Raw genomic sequence first — 18,768 nt, 5'->3', positions numbered from 1 at the left:
AGGGGAGGGGAGAGAGGGGAGGGGAGGGATAGGACAGGGAGAGGACATGACAGGGAGAGGGGGGGACACACAGGGGCAGGGAGACCAAGCGCCCCAAAATTGCCCTCGCAACGCGGGGCTCCCCAGCTAGTATGTAATATAAAAAATAAATAAATGTCCATCCTCCTCCCACTGCCCTGACAGCGCAGGCTCAATCCTTGACCTCACCAACATGGCGGACTGTCGGGGACAAGTTCGTTCGTTAAATGAAAAAGGAACGGACCAAAGAATGCCATCCTTTCGCATGAATAAAGATTGAAAGCGACAATAGGTAACTTTCTGAGAAGGACCGGGCCGATTGTTGGACCAGAGGAGATTTAATTTTAATGGCAAGGCACCTCCTCCCATGGCGCTGTGCGGTGTCCACGTCAGTGAGTGGAAGGCGTTGTGAAGCCGGCGTCTCCTGGCAGCCGGGTCCGCGGCAGCAGCGGCATGGAGGGCCAGGCCGGCCGGCGGGCAAGGCACCCGCACCAGGACCAGGCTGGGGTCGCTGCCGAGCCCTGAGTAGGCCGGACTGGAGATCCCGGGCAATCATCATCATCATCATCATCGGAGGAAGAGCAGCAAGAGGAGCTGGGCCATGAGTGAGCTGGTCCTGTGCCTGTCTTTCCCGAGGAAAGCCCTGTTTACTGTTATCCTGGTGCTCTTGTACTACTGCTTCTCCATAGGGATCACCTTCTACAACAAGTGGGTGATGAAGGTGAGTTCAGTGCAGACATTCATCCATGCTGGCTTGTGCTGCGATCTGTCTCCCTGAATCTGTAAAGGTGCTGGACAAAAACAACTTGCATGCATTTATATAAAGGAAGAGAGACTTGTATCTATACAGCACCTTTCACCACCTCAGGACGTCCCAAAGCGCTTTACAGCCAGGGAAGTACTTTTGAAGTTTGGTCACTGTTGTTATGTGAGAAATGCTGCAGCCAATTTTGTGTACAGCAAGTTCCCACAAACAGCAATGTGATAATGACCAGATAATCTGTTTTAGTGATGTTGGTTGAGGGATAAATCTTGGCCAGAAAACTGGGGCGAAACCCCCCCCCCTCCTTCCTGCTGTTCTTCAAATAGTGTCATAGGATCTTGTTGCGGTCACCTGAGCGAGCAGACGGGGCCTCGGTTTAACGTCTTATCCGAAAGATGGCACCTCTGACAGTGCAGCACTCCTTCAATACTGCACTGGAGTGTCAGCCTAGATTATGTGCTCAAGTCTCTGAAGTGGAACCTTCTGACTCCGAGGTGAGAGAGCTGCCACTGGACAAAGGAAAAGCCCACTTGTATGTTGTGGCAGGTGATTGATGAGATACAGTATGTTAAGTTGGTAGAGCATCAGATCAATCTGATTAAGGTTGATGACAACACGAAACTGAGTGGGTACGCCTGTGCAAAATAGACTGAGAAGAGACACCTGCAGCTGTGTTGTCAAGGATTATGGCAAAGACTCACAAGCCAAGGATGTCATTGACACCTCTTTCAGGGCAAGGTAAAACATTTCATAAAGAAAAACAAAAACCTGAGCTGCCAGTTGCAGACTGGACCTTGGGTTGGGGAAGGGCAGTGGGCAGAGGTGATTAAGAGTCCCTAAGTTGTATGAGCAAACCTTCTGACCTGAGGAGCACTTTGAGGGAGGGGAGAGGAAAGGAGATTTGGCCAAGTGCACAAGCCCTTTATTCTGTTTGATAGGAATCTGCCAGCTACAAGTGCATGCATGTTAAAAAGGTACATGATCACAAATTATAGTGTTGCCTTTTGAAGTGAAGGTGATTTGGAAGATCTGTATTAAATCTCACTTTGTTTAATTGCATTTAGCTGTTGATCTGCACCTGTATTACAAGACACTGTTATACTGTCTCAGCAAGCACTTTATTTGCTCACTGCTGTGATTATTGGGCTGCTTATCTGTTATCTGTGGCTGTCTCTGGTTTGTCTCCTGATCCTTTGTCAGCAACAACACTCCCCACTGTTCTAACAGGCTGGACTGCTTAAAGTGAATACAGAATAACCAACCTGGGACTAAAATGTGTTTGTTACATTCTGAATGTTTGTACTAAGGATTTATCTTGGACGGATTCGTTATTTGTTAGTTTGCTTAATTGTACAAGAATCTCCTGAGTGGTTTGATGCAATTAAGAGACAGAATTGCTACCCTGATATCTGTTGTTAGTGCTGGTGTAGCATGAAACCACGCAGACCAGAAGGTCCAGGGTTCAGTTTGTAGTCTCTGCTGATTGGGCTGATCTCAGTTGGAGCAGCAGTAAGATGCTACATCCAATTGGCTTCAAGGTCCATGGGCTTGGGAAAGGAAAATCAGCCAGAATTACTGCTCCTGATCGGCTCCCAACTGAGTCGAGCTAACAGATAGAGAGGGCTGCGATAGGCCCCTCAATCTGTTTGCTGTTTTTCTTCTACTTTTTTTCTCGTCTAAAGTAGAGGTTGAAGCCCTCTGTATGGACTTGGGTGGGAGGTTGTACATTAATTCGGTTTTCCGGATTGCTGTTGATGTGCTCTGAGATGCTGTTTGCTGACTCACAGTGTGGAAAGTGTGCATGTGCGGATATCCGCTGTTTTCCCCCCTCTCTCTCTTTCTCCCCACCCCCCCCCCCCCCCCCGGATTGAATAGCCTATTCATCCTTGCTATTGAGGCTTGCATATTCAGAATAGCCACTTGGGAGAGGAGAGCAAACTAATATTTTTTTAATGTGTATATATTTAAGAATGGTACGTGCATTGCACGTTTTGTTCCTCACACCTATTTACATGCAAATTTCTGACATGCTTCAAAAAAGAAGTGGCACTTTTAAAATCAAAAATTGAAAGTAAGCTCAGTATTTCATCCTGGATTCTGACCTCACCGTGTGTTTACGTGACAGCAGTTAGACTTTGTGACATTAAAGGGACACAGTTTGACCGTATGAACCGATTAATACATTATATAATTACATAAAACACTGTACAGTACATGGTATTACATTCCTCTCATTATAAAACAGTGTATCATCCAAAATTCTACTGATAGCTCCAGACAGTTATAATTTTATTTTAATGATTGCTAACCAATATTATATTTTTCCCCCATTTCTTAGAAGTTTCATTACCCTATCTTCATGACTTTGGTTCACCTTGTGATGATCTTTGTGTTCTCCGGAGTAAGCCGAACACTCACCTCGTGGTATACTGGCAAGTCCCACATCTGTCTGTCATGGAAACTGTACCTGAAGAGGATTGCTGCCACAGGTAACTTCATTCCCTACTCTGATCACCTCTCTCACCCACATCAGGCACTGACAATCTCTGAAATTTGTACAGGTTGGGAGTCTGCTCCCTAAAGTCATGCGTGGGGCCAGAATCCCAGGCTGCAGGGACTGGTTTCAGCAGGTAGACTGTAGTTCTATTGCTGACTGTTGATCACACTGACGCATGTAGAAAGTAGCACCGCACACGTGTGTGCGTGCTTGGATGCAAGCCCAATGTTGCACTCCTCGAATGGTGGATTTTTCATGTTGGGCAGGAATGTCTGCTTTCTGCATTAATAATAGCCAGTGAATAATTTAGGCTATAAACTTTAAGGTTTGTTACACTTTTAGAATGTGGCTTGGCATCAGGTTGGAGTGGTACTGGACTCAGTTCAAAGTCAAGTTGGCCTGAGGCAATGACTCTCAGATATTGCGTCACCGTTGCAAGTACTTAAATTAACCCGACTGACAGTTCCATGAGTGTTGGTCCTCCTTTACCTCACTCAAGTGGCCTCCTTCGTGCTGTTGGGCGTTAGACCACCAAAACTGAGCTCCAGTTAGCTGCTTAGTCCTACTGCTTCTGCTCACACATCAGCTTCAGGGCTCGGCACCCCCCACCCACCCCCACCAGAATTTCCCTCTACATATTGCACAACCTCCCAGGCAGCCTATCTTCACCCAATCCATGTTCCATCTTTGACACATTACATGTTGACTGCCAACTTACTCCATACCTTGACTTTTAATGAAGGTAAAGCATAGCAATTGAATATATAAACAGAAAAGGGAGCAACTAGTTATTGCCTTCAATCATAAAGCAAATCACAACATCAATTGGCGCATGCCCATGTGAGGTAAATTTCTTAACTATAATCCATGGCATTTTCTTGCCATGAAATTAGACATACTTGGTCACATCACAGGAGGTATCAGTAGATATGGGGGCATCATTTCCTTAGTTAATTTTAACAACAAAGAAAAGGTAAGAAACACCAACAGAAAGTAATATTTTTTAGCAAAGAGTGGTGAGAATGTGTTACTCGCTGCCACATGGAGTGGTTGAGGCGAATAGCGTAAATGAATTTAAGGGGAAGCTAGATAAGTACACGAGGAAAAAAAGAATGGAAGGATATGTTGATGAGGTGAGATGAAGTAAGGTGGGAGGAGGCTCGTGTGGAGCATGAACACGGGCACAGACCTGTTGGGTCGAATGGCCTGTTTCTGTGCTGTAAAATTCTATGTAAAATGCTGGAAATACTAGGCAGGCCAGGCAGCTTCTATGGAGAGAGAGAAACAGTTAACATTTCAGGTCTTTGACGTTTTGTTAGAGCTGGAAAAAGTTACAGATATAACAGGTTTTAAGCAAGTGCAGAGGCAGGGAAAGCAGGGAGGGAAGAAGGGACAAAAGGGAAGGCCTGGAAGGCAGGAGAGATTTAAATGACAAAAGGGATGACTGAGCAAGGCAAAAGGGGGTGGTAATGTGACAAGCAAAGAAACAGAGAATGGGTCTAGAGGCGGTGTAAATGGCTACAGCAGAATCATCAGCAACAGCTGCTGTCCGAAACAATGGGAGCAGTGGTTATGATCTGAAATTGTTGAACTCGATGTTGAGTCTGGAAGCCTGTAAAGTGCCTAATTGAAAGTTGAGGTGCTGTTTCTTGAGCTTCCGTTGAGCTTCATTGGAACAGTGTAGGAGGCCATGGTCGGAGTGGGACGGATAATTAAAATGGCAAGTGACCGGAAGCACAGGGTCACTCACGCTTGCTGACTGAATGGCGGTGTTCAGCAAAGTGATCACCCACTCTGTTTGGTCTCCCCATTGTAGAGGAGACTGCATTGTGAGCAGCGAACACAGTATACTAAATTGAAAGAAATACAAGTAAATCGCTGTTTCACCTTTGCGGCCCCTGGATAGTGGGAAAGCAGGAGGTGAAAGGGCAGGTGTTGCATCGCCTGCGCTTGCATGGGAAGGTGCTGTGGGAAGGGGAGGAGGTGTCGGGGGTGATTGAAGAGTGGACGAGGATGTCACGGATGGAACGGTCTCTTTGGAATGCTGGGAGGGGAGGGGACGATGTTTGGTGGTGGCATAGTGCTGGAAATGGTGGAGGATGATCCGTTAAATGTGGAGGCTGGTGGGGGGTAAGGTGAGGTCAAGGGGAGCCCTATCGTAGTTCTAGGAGGCAGGGGAAGGGGTGAGAGCAGAAGTGTGGGAAATGAGACGGACACGTTGGAGGGAAATCCTTGATTGAGGAAAAAGTAAGACATATTGGAAGATGGCATTGTCAGAACAGCAAGACAGAGAAACTGGAAGAACAAATAGAGTCCTTACAGGAATTGTGGTGGGAGGAAGTGTAATCAAGGTAGCTGTGGGAGTCAGTGGGCTTATAGTAGATATTGGTTGACCGCCTGTTCCCAAAAATGGAGCTAGAGAAGTCGAGGAAGGGAAGAGTTGGAAATGGCCTGGAAAAGGCAGGCCTAGCTAGGACCCTTACGGATTCCCATAGCAACACCTTTTATTTGGAGGAAGTGAGTGGCAAAGGAGAAGTTGTTCAATGTAAGAACAAGTTCAACCAGGTAGAAGAGCATGGTGGTGGATGGGGACTGGTTGGGCCTCTGTTCAAGGAAGAAGCAGAGGTCCTATAGGCTGTCCTTTTGGGGATGGAGGTGTAGAGGGATTGAACATTCATGGTGAAAAGGAGATGGTTAGGGCCAGGAAACTGTAAACTGTTAAAGTTGTAGAGGACATCAGAAAAGTTGTGGATGTAGGTTGTTAGAGACTGGACAATATGAGAAACAATAGAGTCAAGATGGGAAGCTTGGGAAAGAGGTAGAAGCGGGCTGTGCAGGGTTGGTGGACTTAAAGTTGGAGGCTGTGGAGGGAAGATCTCCAGAAAATATGAGGTCAGTGACAGTTTGGGAAACAATGGCTTGATGTTCGGTGGTGGGGTCATGGTTCAGGGGGAGGTAGGAGGAGGTGTCGGAGAGTTGGCATTTGGCCTCCGCAAGCTAGAGGTCTGTTCGCCAAACAACAGGTTTAATGCCAATGTCGGGGTTGGACTTGAGAGAACGGAGTCCTGCAAGTTCAGAAGGAGGTAGGTTAGAGTGAGTGAGGGGAGCAGAGAAGTTCAGACAGGCGACGTCACGCTGGCAGTCCCCAATGAGAAGACCTAGAGAAGGCAAGAGGCCAGAGGGAGGTGTCCCGATGGAACAAGAATTCTGAAGACTGGAGAAAGGGTCCGCTGTGTGGGGGTAGACTCCTGGCCAAAGACGTGGGCGTGGAGGAGAAGACGACAGAAGAAGAGTTCAGCATCGTGCGAGCTTGAAATTCTTTTAGTTAGGGGGAGTAATGGGATGAAGCTGAGGCCTTTGCTGAGGACTGATCATTCAGGGTCAGAGAGGGGAAGGTCAGAGTGGATAGTGAAAGCAGGGCAAAGGGTGAGATTGGAAGGAGGGATGGGTCGGAAGAAGGTGAACGGAAAGCAGGATACGGAGGGGCGTTGGTATCGAAGAGTTGTTGAACTTGCAGTCCTTGACACCTGAAAGGATTGAAAAAAAGTTTTTTGTTAAAGTGCCAGATGAGGCGAAGGATGAAATTGAACTGTGGACCAGGACAGCTCTGAGATAGTGAGTTGGTGCTGCTGAAGAGAGGTGGAGAGCGTGCATGTGTCGGTGTGATGTGTGGATCACAGGAAGCGGTGAGAGCAGTGGTTCTAGGAACGCTGAATATCTTGGAAATATCTGTAATCCTGGGTGGATCCGAAACATGGAGGATGGAATTTCAGTTGGAATCCACGTGGAATAAGTTGGAATCTGAGATGGTTGCTGAGGAAGAAGATGTGGTGTGAAAGCGAGTTTTAGTAGATATCAAACACGAGAAGGGAAACCGAAAGCAACATACAGGAAACTCTCGTTTAAACGGCACCTAAAATATCCGGAATTCTCTATTAACTGGCACAATTCATACTCCAAAAACAACACCTCAATAACCGGAAATGTTGCTGAGTCTGAGTCTCCCGCAGTGGCCGAGTTAGTCAGTGGGGGTAGTTCTCCAAACTGCCACTACTCGGCTTCTTGGCGCTGTCGGAAGTCCGAACGCCTCAATAACAGGAGTCTGACTCTCCCACGCTGCCGGTAGTCTCTTCCGATCCACCATTTTTCTGTTTACTGTATAAGTTTTGTTTTACTGTTAATGAATTAAAGAGTTGTGGATCACCCTCAACTGGCAGTACTGTATTTAATCAAGCATCTTCCACCATCCATTTAACACAACATTCTGTAGGTGAGTACCCAATTACTGTATACTGCACATTTCTTGATTTTTTAATTTTTGTTTGTTAAAAATAGCCTTGGTAGATAACCCTCTCCGTCATCCAGAATTTTTAATCAACCGGCACCATCCCGGTCCCATCGGTGCCGGATACCAAAGAGTTTCCTGTAATTGAATATTGGTAAACGCAGATGTGTGAGAGCTTTACAGTGACATTGGGAAAAGAGAGGCAACAAGAGGGAAGGAGAAACATTGTAGAAAGAGTACTGGAAAATGACAGATAAAAAGATGTAGGAGAAGCAAGCGGACAAATTGTGGCAGATGAAAAGAAAGACCTAAAGGGGCACAGAAAGGATTAGAGTGGGAAGCTGATAAACATACAGGTAGAGACACAATGTTTTCATCCATTAGCAACATCATGGGAGATCAATTAGTGTGCTAACTTTTCCTACTGAATCCTTTTTTGTAACCTTGCTATTGCAGCCCTGGCGACTGCCTTGGACATTGGACTGTCTAATTGGAGCTTCCTGTTTATCACAGTCTCGCTGTAAGTCACGCATCTTGTTACTGGGATTGGTCGTGATGTAGAGGTTCTATGTAACTCAACATGCTTTGACCTTTTGAATAACTGTTCTCAATCAACTGCTTTTGTTCAAGGATTTTTATAAGCGTTTAGTTATAAGGTTATTGGTAATGTGTTTTTCAACTAAAAATTCCTAACTTATGAGACCCTGATGGCTCTCATTAAGAACCTTCATACTCCAGCCAATGCTGACCATTCTTTAGTCCTGAGTTATTTCTCCACACGGGAGGAGGAATGTGGCTGGGCTTTTAATAACTTGGTTTGTTGGTACCTTTTTGCATCTTTATAATCTAACCACCACTGATAACTATCTCTAACTGTGCCTTTAGCTATCTAAGCCCTAAGCTCCAGAATTCCCTCCCTAAATCTCTCCACCTCTTTCTTCTCCTTTAAGATGCTCCTTAAAACCTACCTCTTTGACCAAGCTGGCTCCGAGTCTGACTGTGCTCCTGTGAAGTGCCTTGGAATATTTTACTGCATTAAAGATGCTACATAAATGCAAGTTATTGTTGTTATGGTCTGATGTCTTACTATATCTAGTCCTTTCTGAATCAGGACCCTCTGAGACTACGATATGCAGCAGAACATCACTATCGCTGCGTTATCAGGCTAAACCACAAATCCTTTAGGAAAATGTTTCAAAGAACTAACCAAATTTCCATTAGTTGCAGTACTGAACCTGGTATGTTGGACTTCCTTTGTGTTTTCCAATTCGTCCATAGTTAACTCCGCATTAGTGACTTCCATGGATTCATAGAGACTGGGTCTTTCTCCAAAAGGACACATACGTTCCCTGATGGCTCATGGATTGAACCTAGAACCGTCCTGATCTGTATGATCCCAGTACCTCACCAGACCCTTGTTGTCTCCACATTTCCAAGGATGACAAATTTCTCAGCTGAAAACATGTTTGAGATGCTTCCTTGCACTGATTCTGATTGCTGATAACTGAGTTGCGTTGCTTCCTTACGTTCGTTCTAATTGCGGCTCTTTCTTTATTTCAGGTATACTATGACAAAATCAACTGCCGTCTTATTTATTTTATTCTTTTCAGTCCTATTCAAACTAGAGAAATTGGTAAGCATTGCAGCTTCAGCTGCCAGTTTAAACCATCACTGAAACCAACCTTACTGCAAATGTGATAAGAAGGTATCCGTGGGTTGGTTACTCTTTAGTTGAGAAACTCAGGCCATTGTTCAGGACTACCTAGGCCAAATAGCCCTGATGAAGTAAATCGGGAAGTAGTGGTGAGACCTTGGGTTTTAAAAGCCTGTAGGAAGCGATGACTGACTCGGAGGTTGAGAGTTCCACAGTTCTGAGCTCTTTGGAAAGAATGAGCTAGAGTCAGACATGGTCTAGATTTCAACACTGTGATGAATTAGGGAAGAGGATGTGCATAGTATTGATGGGGGCAGGGGAGAAATACGTTGTGACCTAGAGGGAGAGGATGGAGTTTCGGGGTGAATAACCATGTTGATGATGTGATTGAGGGTTTTGAAAGTGTGGTTTATGTGCAAGGAGATAATAGTTGATGTGGATTTGAGTGGAAGAGTAAGGGTGGTCTACAGACATTGTGGAAGCGAAGCACTGTATATGTGGGCTTCATTATTCTTTCTCCCCTTCTGTCCTCGAAGTGCTGTAGTATGGTTCCATGGGCGCTGACAGCCCTCTAGCACCTTGCCAGGTCGCTGTTTTTCATGGGTGAGGGGGTTGGCATGCTCTTCTACCATGAAGGGCGTCCTAATCGGGCTGATCCTTTCCTGACTGGATGACCAGACCCCAATACATTCCAGCAGGAGTCACCGGATAGCAATCCGAAGTTTTAGTTACCCTCCTCCCTAGCCCAGAAGTGGTTAGTTAATGGTTCTCCCTCCACCCCCGCCCCCTAACTATGCACAGGTCAGAGATTAAACCTGAGCTCTTCTCATTTGTATGTTCCAATTGCACACTAAGCACTGCACTTCTCTACCGAGCTATCTGGAATGTTTGCAGGTTAAACAAGCACGTTGTTGGTGTGACTGGAGGAATACGTATGTGGCATGTAACTTGACAACCCATGAAATCGCCTGAAATATTGCTGTAGAGTTCCCATATCCCTGGCACCAGAGATCAAGGGTCAAAAACTGAAGCTGAACCCTAAAATCATTTGGGAATAGGAAAAGGCCATTTGGTCAAACTAGCCCTTTCATTTTTAATTTCAAGCTAACAGAGGACTCAAGAAGCTCGGCATCATCCGGGACAAAGCAGTCTGCTTGATCGGCAGCCCATCTACCACCTTCAATATCCACTCCTTCCACCACTGGTGCACTGTAGCTGCAGTGTGTGCTTTCTACAAGATGCACTGTAGCAACTTGCCAAAGGTTTCTAAGACCGTGCTTCCCAAACCCATGTCCTCTGCCACCTAGAAGGACAAGGGCAGCAGGCGCATGGGAACACCACCACCTCCAAGTTGCCATCCCAGTCACACACCATCCTGACTTGGAAATATATCGCCTTTCCTTCATGGTCACTGGGTTGAAATCCTGGAACTCCCTCCCTAACAGCACTGTGGGAGTACCTTCACCACACGGACTGCAGTGGTTCAAGGAGGCGGCTCACCACCACCTTCTCAAGGGCAATTAGGGATGGGAAATAAATGCTGGCCTTGCCAGCGGTGCACATATCCCGAGAACAGATTTAAAAAGAAAGTACTCTTGCGCAGGTGATGGCGCATTACTTTGTAAATGGGTGAATATTGGTCATTAAAATTGCAGGTTGTGTAAATGGGTTTAGTAGACCCAAGCTGTGCAACATTGAACTGTAGATCCTGGGGCTGGGATGAGTGAAACAGAGCTGCAGGTAGTGTTGCAAGTGTGAGACTGTACAGAGTGAAAATGCGTATAATGTAGTCGGGTGTTAGTTTAAAAAAAAATAGTGCAATGAAAACGTTGTAACGTTTTTACATTTGATTATATATAAAGAGATATGGGTCAACACTGCAGGTCGAATGCTTCATGTGAAATATTTGGGCCTTAAGGGTGGTGTTATTTGTCCTTTGTGCAGCATATTTTAAAGATAATTTGTTGTATATTTTTAAATTGCAAGTAATGTCACTTATGAAATTGCAAACCACTCCTGCTGTTTGTCCCACATGCCGGGCAATAACTCTGAACAGACTGCCATGGAATCAGAGGAGCAGCTCTGGCTGTGCTGTCGTACTGTGGAGTCTAACTGTGCCATTAACTGGCCGTTGCAGCAGGTGGAGACTGCGCTGCCGAATGACCCCGGAGATTGCTGTGCCAGCGGACCTGGCTATTTCATAGACACCTTTTATGACGTTCATAAAAAGAGGTGATATGTGTAACGTCCGTGTGTAATTGAGACACGGACTGCAGGAGTTGGTTATAACAGGTGTTTACTGAATGGAGACAAAACTGGAACTACTATACAAAGTTACTACACAGGCTTATATACCAGGGTGGTCACTACTGGTACTGCAGTGTACAGGGGCTGCAGAATATAGTTCCTTCTTCAAAGTACATACACTACAATTCCTCCCCTTTTAGCTAAACAGTACATAACATTCGATTAATAATTAAATAACATATTTACAATTACAGTTGCTATATACATTAGCTGAAGTTAAGCAATTATAAATTCAGTCTTTGAGGAGGCTTCCTGATTCTGTCCGGATAACGCCTCTTTGGGGTATCCGGTTCTTCTGGCAAAGTTGATTCGGGATCAACGTCGTTGTTTGGTTCGTCTGCTTCCAATATCACCGATTCTGAGGTAGATGCAATTGGTACTTCGGTTTCATCACCAGGTGTATAGGATCGTGGTGTAGATTTGACGTTTTCCAGTGACTCTAGAATCTGGTCAGCATGGCGTCTTACAATGCTCTCTCCAACATCCACGGTATACATTAGAGGTCCTTGCCGTGTGCAGATCGTTCCTGGCTGCCATTTCTCTGTGCGGTAGTCCCGGGCCAAAACTGGTTGACCTATCTTAAAACTCCTGGTTGGCCTTTCATTCATATTCTGAAACTGCCTGTTCTCCACATCTCTTCTGATATTTGGCTTAACCAAATCCAAGCGGCATCTTAGTCTTCGATTGAAGAACATCATGCCTGGAGTTTGGTTGGTAACCGCATGTGTCGCATTCCGGTAGGCAAACAAGACGTTATCCACCTTGTGTTGTAGGGGTATGTCTTCATTACACATTGCCTTGATAGCCTTCTTGAATGTTTGAACGAACCTCTCAGCCAATCCATTGGTGGCTGGATGATATGGGGTGGATGTGTAATGCTTAACACCATTGTTCTTTAAGAACCTCCGGAACTCTTCAGACACAAACTGTGGTCCATTGTCGGAGCAAATCTGTTCAGGCAGCCCATTCCTGGCGAATATGGTTCGTAAGACTGTGATGGTTTTTTCTGTGGTGGTTGAGGACATTTTTATTACCTCTGGCCACTTTGAATGTGCATCCACCGCAATTAAAAACATCGAGTCCATAAATGGACCAGCAAAATCAATGTGTACCCTTTGCCATGGAGATGAGGGCCACTCCCATGGATGTAGAGGGGCTTGTGGTGGGGCGTTTTGGACCTTCTGGCATCCTGTACAGCTCTTGGTCATCTCTTCGATTTCTCTATCGATTCCCGGCCACCACACAAACGCTCTGGCTAAGTCCTTCATTTTTACCCCTCCCAGATGACCCTCATGAAGCTCATTGAGCACTCTATCCTTCAATTTGGGTGGAATTACTACTCTGGATCCACACATCAAGGTTCCTCGGCACACTGACAGCTGTTCTCTTCTCGGTGAGAATGCTGGCAACAGTGGTTCACCATGTGCTGGCCATCCCTTCACCGTTAAATCATAGACCCTGGAGCGTGTCGGGTCATTTCGTGTTTCCTTTTCTATGTTTGCATTCGTCACAGGTAGACATTCGACTATGGTCGAGTGGAATATCTCCACAGGATCCACTGCAGGTGCTTCTTCCACCGTCGGCAACGGTAGGCGCGACAATCCATCAGCATTCCCATGCTGTTTAGTTCCTTTGTACTCGATGTCATATTGGTGTGCCCCTAGGAAAAGGGACCACCTCTGTAGCCGTTGTGCTGTCATTATCGGGACGCCCTTCTTAGGGTTGAAAATGGAGACGAGAGGTTGATGATCAGTTAGTAGAGTAAATTTCTGTCCGTGCAGATAGAGATTGAACTTCTTCACCGCCCACACCAGGCTGAGGGCCTCTCTGTCAATCTGGGCGTAGTTACGCTCGGCTGCAGTTAACGAGCGTGACGCAAAAGCTATCGGCCTCTGAACCATCAAGGGATTTATGTGACAGTACCGCTCCAACGCCGTAGGGAGATGCATCACACGCCAGTCTTATCGGTAGTGATGGGTTGTAGTGAGCCAATACTTCTCTTGAAGTGATCTGGCCTTTACACTTCTGAAAGGCCCGCTTACATTCATCGCTCCATTTCCATGCTACTCCAGTTTGTAGCAGGGCGTTCAGTGGGTGCAGAATTGTGGACAAATTCGGCAAAAACTTATGGTAGTAATTCACCAATCCGAGGAATGACCTCAGTTGCGACACATTTTCAGGCGCTGGAGCCTTAACTACCGCTTCAATTTTGTCAGGGGACTTATGTAACCCCTCTTCATCAATCACGTGGCCACAATACGATATTTGTTTCTTAAAAAAACTCTCACTTGGCGCGATTGGCTCGTAGCCCATGTTCTCTTAGTCTAGTGAGCACCTGCTCTAGGTTGGCAAGGTGTTCACTGTCATTTTCACCTGTCACTAGGATGTCGTCCAAGTAACACTGAGTCCCCGGAATCCCTTGCAGGACTTGTTCCATTGCTCTTTGCCATATAGCCGTAGCTGATGCTACTCCGAATACCAGTCGATTATACTGGTAAAGACCTTTGTGAGTGTTTATCGTGAGATATTTCCTAGAGGATTCTTCAACCTCCATCTGCAAATATGCTTGCGCTAGGTCAATTTTTGTAAAACGTTTCCCTCCAGATAGTGAGGCGAAAATATCTTCTATCCTCGGAAGAGGATACTGTACTGTGTGAAGGACTGGGTTCACAGTCACCTTGAAGTCCCCACAGATGCGAACCTTCCTTGGCTCCTCAGACTTATTGTTTAACGTTTTCTTCATGACAGGAACGATGGGTGTCGCCCACTCACTCCAGTCTACCTTAGTTAGCACGCCTGCATTCTCCAGATTCTCCAGCTCTGCCTCGACGGCTGGGCGAATTGCATACGGTACCGGTCTTGCTTTGAAAAACTTGGGAATTGCATTCTCTTCTATTTTTATCGAGGCGGTTACGCCTTTAAGAGTTCCCAGTCCTTGTTGAAATACCTCTTTAGCGTTAGCCAAGATTTTTGACAATCGTCCAGGTGTGACGTCGTCATCCTTTTTTACCAGCCACCGTCGGTGCCTGAATGGAGTGCCAGTCTAAACTTATCTTTCTGATCCATTCACGTCCCAATAACGGTGGTCCACCATCTTGCAGTATGTACAGATACAATTTCTGTATTTCCTTGCCGTTGTATTCGACAGGCACCCTTATTTTCCCTCTGGGGTATACTTTCTGCCCCATATATGTCTTCAAGACAATGGATGTGTCTTTCAAGGGTATATGTGAGAATAGCCGCTCGTAGTCTCGTCGATTCATGATGGTCAGGGCTGATCCTGTATCTAATTCCATTTTGACTTGGGACCCTGCTATCGTGAGGGTGACCCAAATGGTTTGGTGATCCTCTTTTGTGATTACGTTGTGTAGTTTGAGACAGCTTAGTCTCTTGTTCCCGGATTCACTATCGCTCTTCTGGTCTTCGGAACTACTGTCCGTCATCTTTTGTACTTTCCTGTACTTTTCCTTAGTAGTCTTTTTGTTGTCGTTAGTCTTCTTCCCGGACCTGCAAACTCGTGCAATGTGTCCCATCTTTCCGCACTGCCTGCATGTTTTGTCATTGGACCAGCAGTCCTTCTGGTCATGGGTTGTACTGCCGCAGCGATAACATTTTTCAAATCCCCGTGTCATTTCATGGGTGCCGTATTCCTGTGGCTTTTGCTGTATTTCCGCAGCTCCCCTTGCTGCTGCTTCGTACGATACTGCCACGCTGAAAGCCTTATCTAGCGTCAGCTCTTTCTCAGAGTAACCTCTTCTGGGTTCCTTCACTCAGGAGTCCACAGACAAATTTGTCCCGTAGGGTATCTGCCAGTCCTGCTCCGAACTGGCAGTGCTTTGATAGCTTGCGTAGTTCCGTAAGGTAATCAGCATTGCTCTCCTCTTTATGCTGATTTCTCTTGTGGAATTTAAGTCTTTCTGCTATCAGCAGCGGTGTAGGATTTAGGTGTTCCTGTAGGATATCAACAATTTCGTTAAAACTCTTCGCCATCGGTTTGACTGGAGTGATCAGGTTCCGCAATAGGCCGTACGTTCTTGCGCCCATTAAGTTTAGTAGTACCGATGCCTTTTTCTCATCGGCTACTTCATTTGCCTTGCAATATACTTCGACTCTTTCCACATATATGGTCCAGTCTTCTATTGCATTATCGAAGGCAGTGATATTGCCAGTCTTCGGCATCTTGGAGATTTAAGATGGCGCCTCCCGCGCTTTGCCTTCTTCCCCGATTGAACAAAATGGCGCCTCCCGTGCTTTGCCTTCTTCCCCGCTGGATTAAGATGGCGCCTCCCGCGCTTTCTGTCTTTTCCGCTGCTGCTAGCGCTGTTGCTGGCATTTTTATGCCTTGATGGCGACGCCCTATGGTCTTCGTGCACTTCCCCCCCCCCCCCCCCCCGCGCTGCTGCCAACGCCGCTCTCCGCGGTCCCCGTGGCAAACTGCAGCTCCTCGCGGCTTTCTGCGCTTCTAATTTCTTTTATTTTAATTACTGTTCCCGTCGTCAGAGCAGACCCTATGGGACACTTTCCTCCCTCTTCTCGGGTTTGTACGCTGCCTGGCTTCGTAGCACCGGCCGCGCCCGGTGTGCTCCACCCTCTCTCTCTCTCCTCTTCCCGACAACGCTGCTCGGCCCCGTTGAAAAGCCACCCGATCAAGCTCTAGCCCGCCGCAGCCCAGGAAGGATCAGTGTACTACCCGCCACCAGCCCGATTAGCTGGAACACCATAGACTGGATAACCAAGCCCAGCTCTCGACAGCCTCTCCTGCAAATCTTCGAATTCGATGAATCAGAGGGCGGTTGCCCACGGTCGACGCCCGTTTCTTTTTTTCTTTTCTTTTTGGATTTCTTCCTTCTGGCCTCGACCTCTAACAACTTCGCTTCAGGGATGGATCCCCGTGAGGTGGTGCAGAACTGTAGGTAAGTTCGGATCTGTTCGTCGCCAGTGTAACGTCCGTGTGCAATTGAGACACGGACTGCAGGAGTTGGTTATAACAGGTGTTTACTGAATGGAGACAAAACTGGAACTACTATACAAAGTTACTACACAGGCTTATATACCGGGGTGGTCACTACTGGTACTGCAGTATACAGGGGCTGCAGAATATAGTTCCTTCTTCAAAGTACATATACTACAATATGGATTATACCAAGGGGGAGGTTTCTTGGGCAGTTTCTAAAAATAATGTTGCTTGCCCACCAGGCATATTTGGTTCAATGTTGCTTGGTATTATTTTCCTTCCTTAATTTCAGTTTCATGAATCTTTGATCTAGTAAACAAATTAGAAAAACCTGAATTCAAAACAAAGTGCTGGAAAGATGCAGATCTTTTTTCTATTCAATAACTTTGAACAAGACAAAGGGAAACTTATAAAACTAAATTATAATATTATTCCTGGTTCCCACTATACACACCAGTCGTTGCGGTGCCCACTGGTCACGGAAGGACTCGAGCACCGGCAGACACCAAACTCTCCCTCTCCAGGGCCACCCGGGCATGGACAAACTGATCAGCTGGTGTCCAAAGGTGATGTTTTGGGTGGGAACCTTTCACCAGAAAGATTTGATTTATTGCCTGCTTACCTTAGTGAATGGAGATGTATTTGATTGTTTGCAGTTATCTATTGAATAATCTGTTGGCTGTGTTGCTGTTTTTGTTCACAGAGACCATGGCTGATCGTGGTAATCTTGTTAATAGCTGGAGGCCTCTTCATGTTTACGTACAAGTCAACCCAGTTTAACGTGAAGGGATTCATTCTGGTGTTGGTCGCATCCTTCATCGGGGGGATACGGTGGACGCTGACGCAGATTCTTACCCAGAAGGCAGAGCTAGGTAATTTCAATACCTCAATACGACAGCTTTTTGGAGTGGGACGGAGTCCATACCTGGGCATCTACAGGAAACTTTCGTTTAACCGGAGCTTAAAAGTCTGGAAAGCTCTATCTACCAGCAAAATTCAGGAGCCGTTTTCTATAAGTTTTTTTTACTTCTCGTTGCTTTTTTTTTCCCAGTCAGGCTCTGCAAGGTCTGTAGCTAAGCAACAGCTTCAGCTAGAGACGCTTGCAGCTGCAGCCGACTGTTTTGAAGCTGTTGCTAAGCAACAGGGTTTGTTGATTCACACGGAGCTGAAAAGCTCTATGTTTTAACATTGCCGCTGGTTTATACGGCAGTTTTGATCTAACGGCACCAGCTTGGTCCCGTCAGAGCCGGATACCAGAAAGTTTCCTGTACATGGTGGGATTGTGTGTGAAAGTTGCAGTATGTGCCTATTGTAATATTGTGCACATGTGATGCATTTTTTAGCTTTTCCATTTGTATGCAAAGTTTTTGTACGAGACAGACAGCCTCTCTCCTCATAGAGACCAACCACCACATGGACACCAACTTGCATGAAATACTGGGGGAGGCAAGACTGAGGCACAGCGAGCATGCCCACTGAGGGAGTTTACAGCAGGTTCAAAATGTCTGTGGTCTGGGGAGCCTGATGGGATGACTCCCTGGAGTACAGGAATTTTAAAACAACTGATACAGGAACAGGAGGGGGCCATTCAGCCACTCGAGCCCGTTCACAATTCAATTAGATCATGGCTGATCGATATCTTAACTCCATCTACCCGCCTTGGTTCCGTAACCCTTAATAGCCATGCCTAACAAAAATCTTATCAATCTCAGTTTTGAAATTTTCAATTGACCGAGCCTCAACAGCCTTTTGGGGAGAGAGTTCCAGATTTTCACTACCCTTTGTATGAAGAAGTGCTTCCTGTCATCATCCTTGAACGGCCTAGCTCTAATTTTAAGATTATGCTCCTTTGTTCTGGATTTCCCCACCAGAGGAAATAGTTTATCTCTGTCTATAATAAAAACAGAAAATACTGGAAATACTCAGCAGGTCAGGCAGCATCTGTGGAGAGAGAAACAGAGTTAACATTTCAGGTTGATGACTTTTCGTTAGAACTGGAACTCTATCTACTCTATCCACTCCTTTTAATCATCTTAAATACCTCAATTAGATCACTCCTTAATCTTTATACTCGAGGGAATACAAGCCTAATCTATACCACCTGTCCTGATAATTTAACCCTTTTAGCCCTGGTATTCTGGTGAATCTGCACTGCAGCCCTTCCAAGGCCAGTACATCCTTCCTGAGGTACAGTGTCCAGAACTGAACGTAGTATTGCAAGTGAGGTCTAACGAGAGCTTTATATAACTGTAACATAACTTCCACCTCTTTGTATTCCAACCCCTTTGAG

At 46.1% G+C, this 18,768-nt stretch overlaps 1 protein-coding gene across 3 annotated transcripts in view; it reads left to right on the top strand.

Annotated features, from left to right (window-relative positions):
- The first annotated feature begins 397 nt into the window (after positions 1-397).
- LOC147108539 (solute carrier family 35 member H1-like) overlaps positions 398-18,768 on the top strand; it is a 39,383-nt gene continuing 21,012 nt past the window's right edge. Inside the window, exons 1-5 of one of the 3 annotated variants that reach the window (XM_086005205.1) lie at positions 398-739; positions 3,120-3,270; positions 8,020-8,083; positions 9,124-9,196; positions 17,182-17,350. In XM_086005205.1, the coding sequence (XP_085861331.1) occupies positions 620-739; positions 3,120-3,270; positions 8,020-8,083; positions 9,124-9,196; positions 17,182-17,350 (577 nt within the window). In that variant the 5' untranslated portion in view covers positions 398-619. Of the gene's footprint in view, positions 740-3,119; positions 3,271-8,019; positions 8,084-9,123; positions 9,197-17,181; positions 17,351-18,768 lie in introns of those variants that run through there. The other 2 variants (XM_086005204.1, XM_086005206.1) reach the window with 2 other exon arrangements.

This window comes from Somniosus microcephalus, chromosome 13 (assembly GCF_052327205.1).
Source record: "Somniosus microcephalus isolate GS21.2 chromosome 13, FLI_Smic_1.0, whole genome shotgun sequence".
NCBI lineage: Eukaryota > Metazoa > Chordata > Chondrichthyes > Squaliformes > Somniosidae > Somniosus > Somniosus microcephalus.
This window is presented reverse-complemented; position numbering and strand designations above follow the sequence as displayed.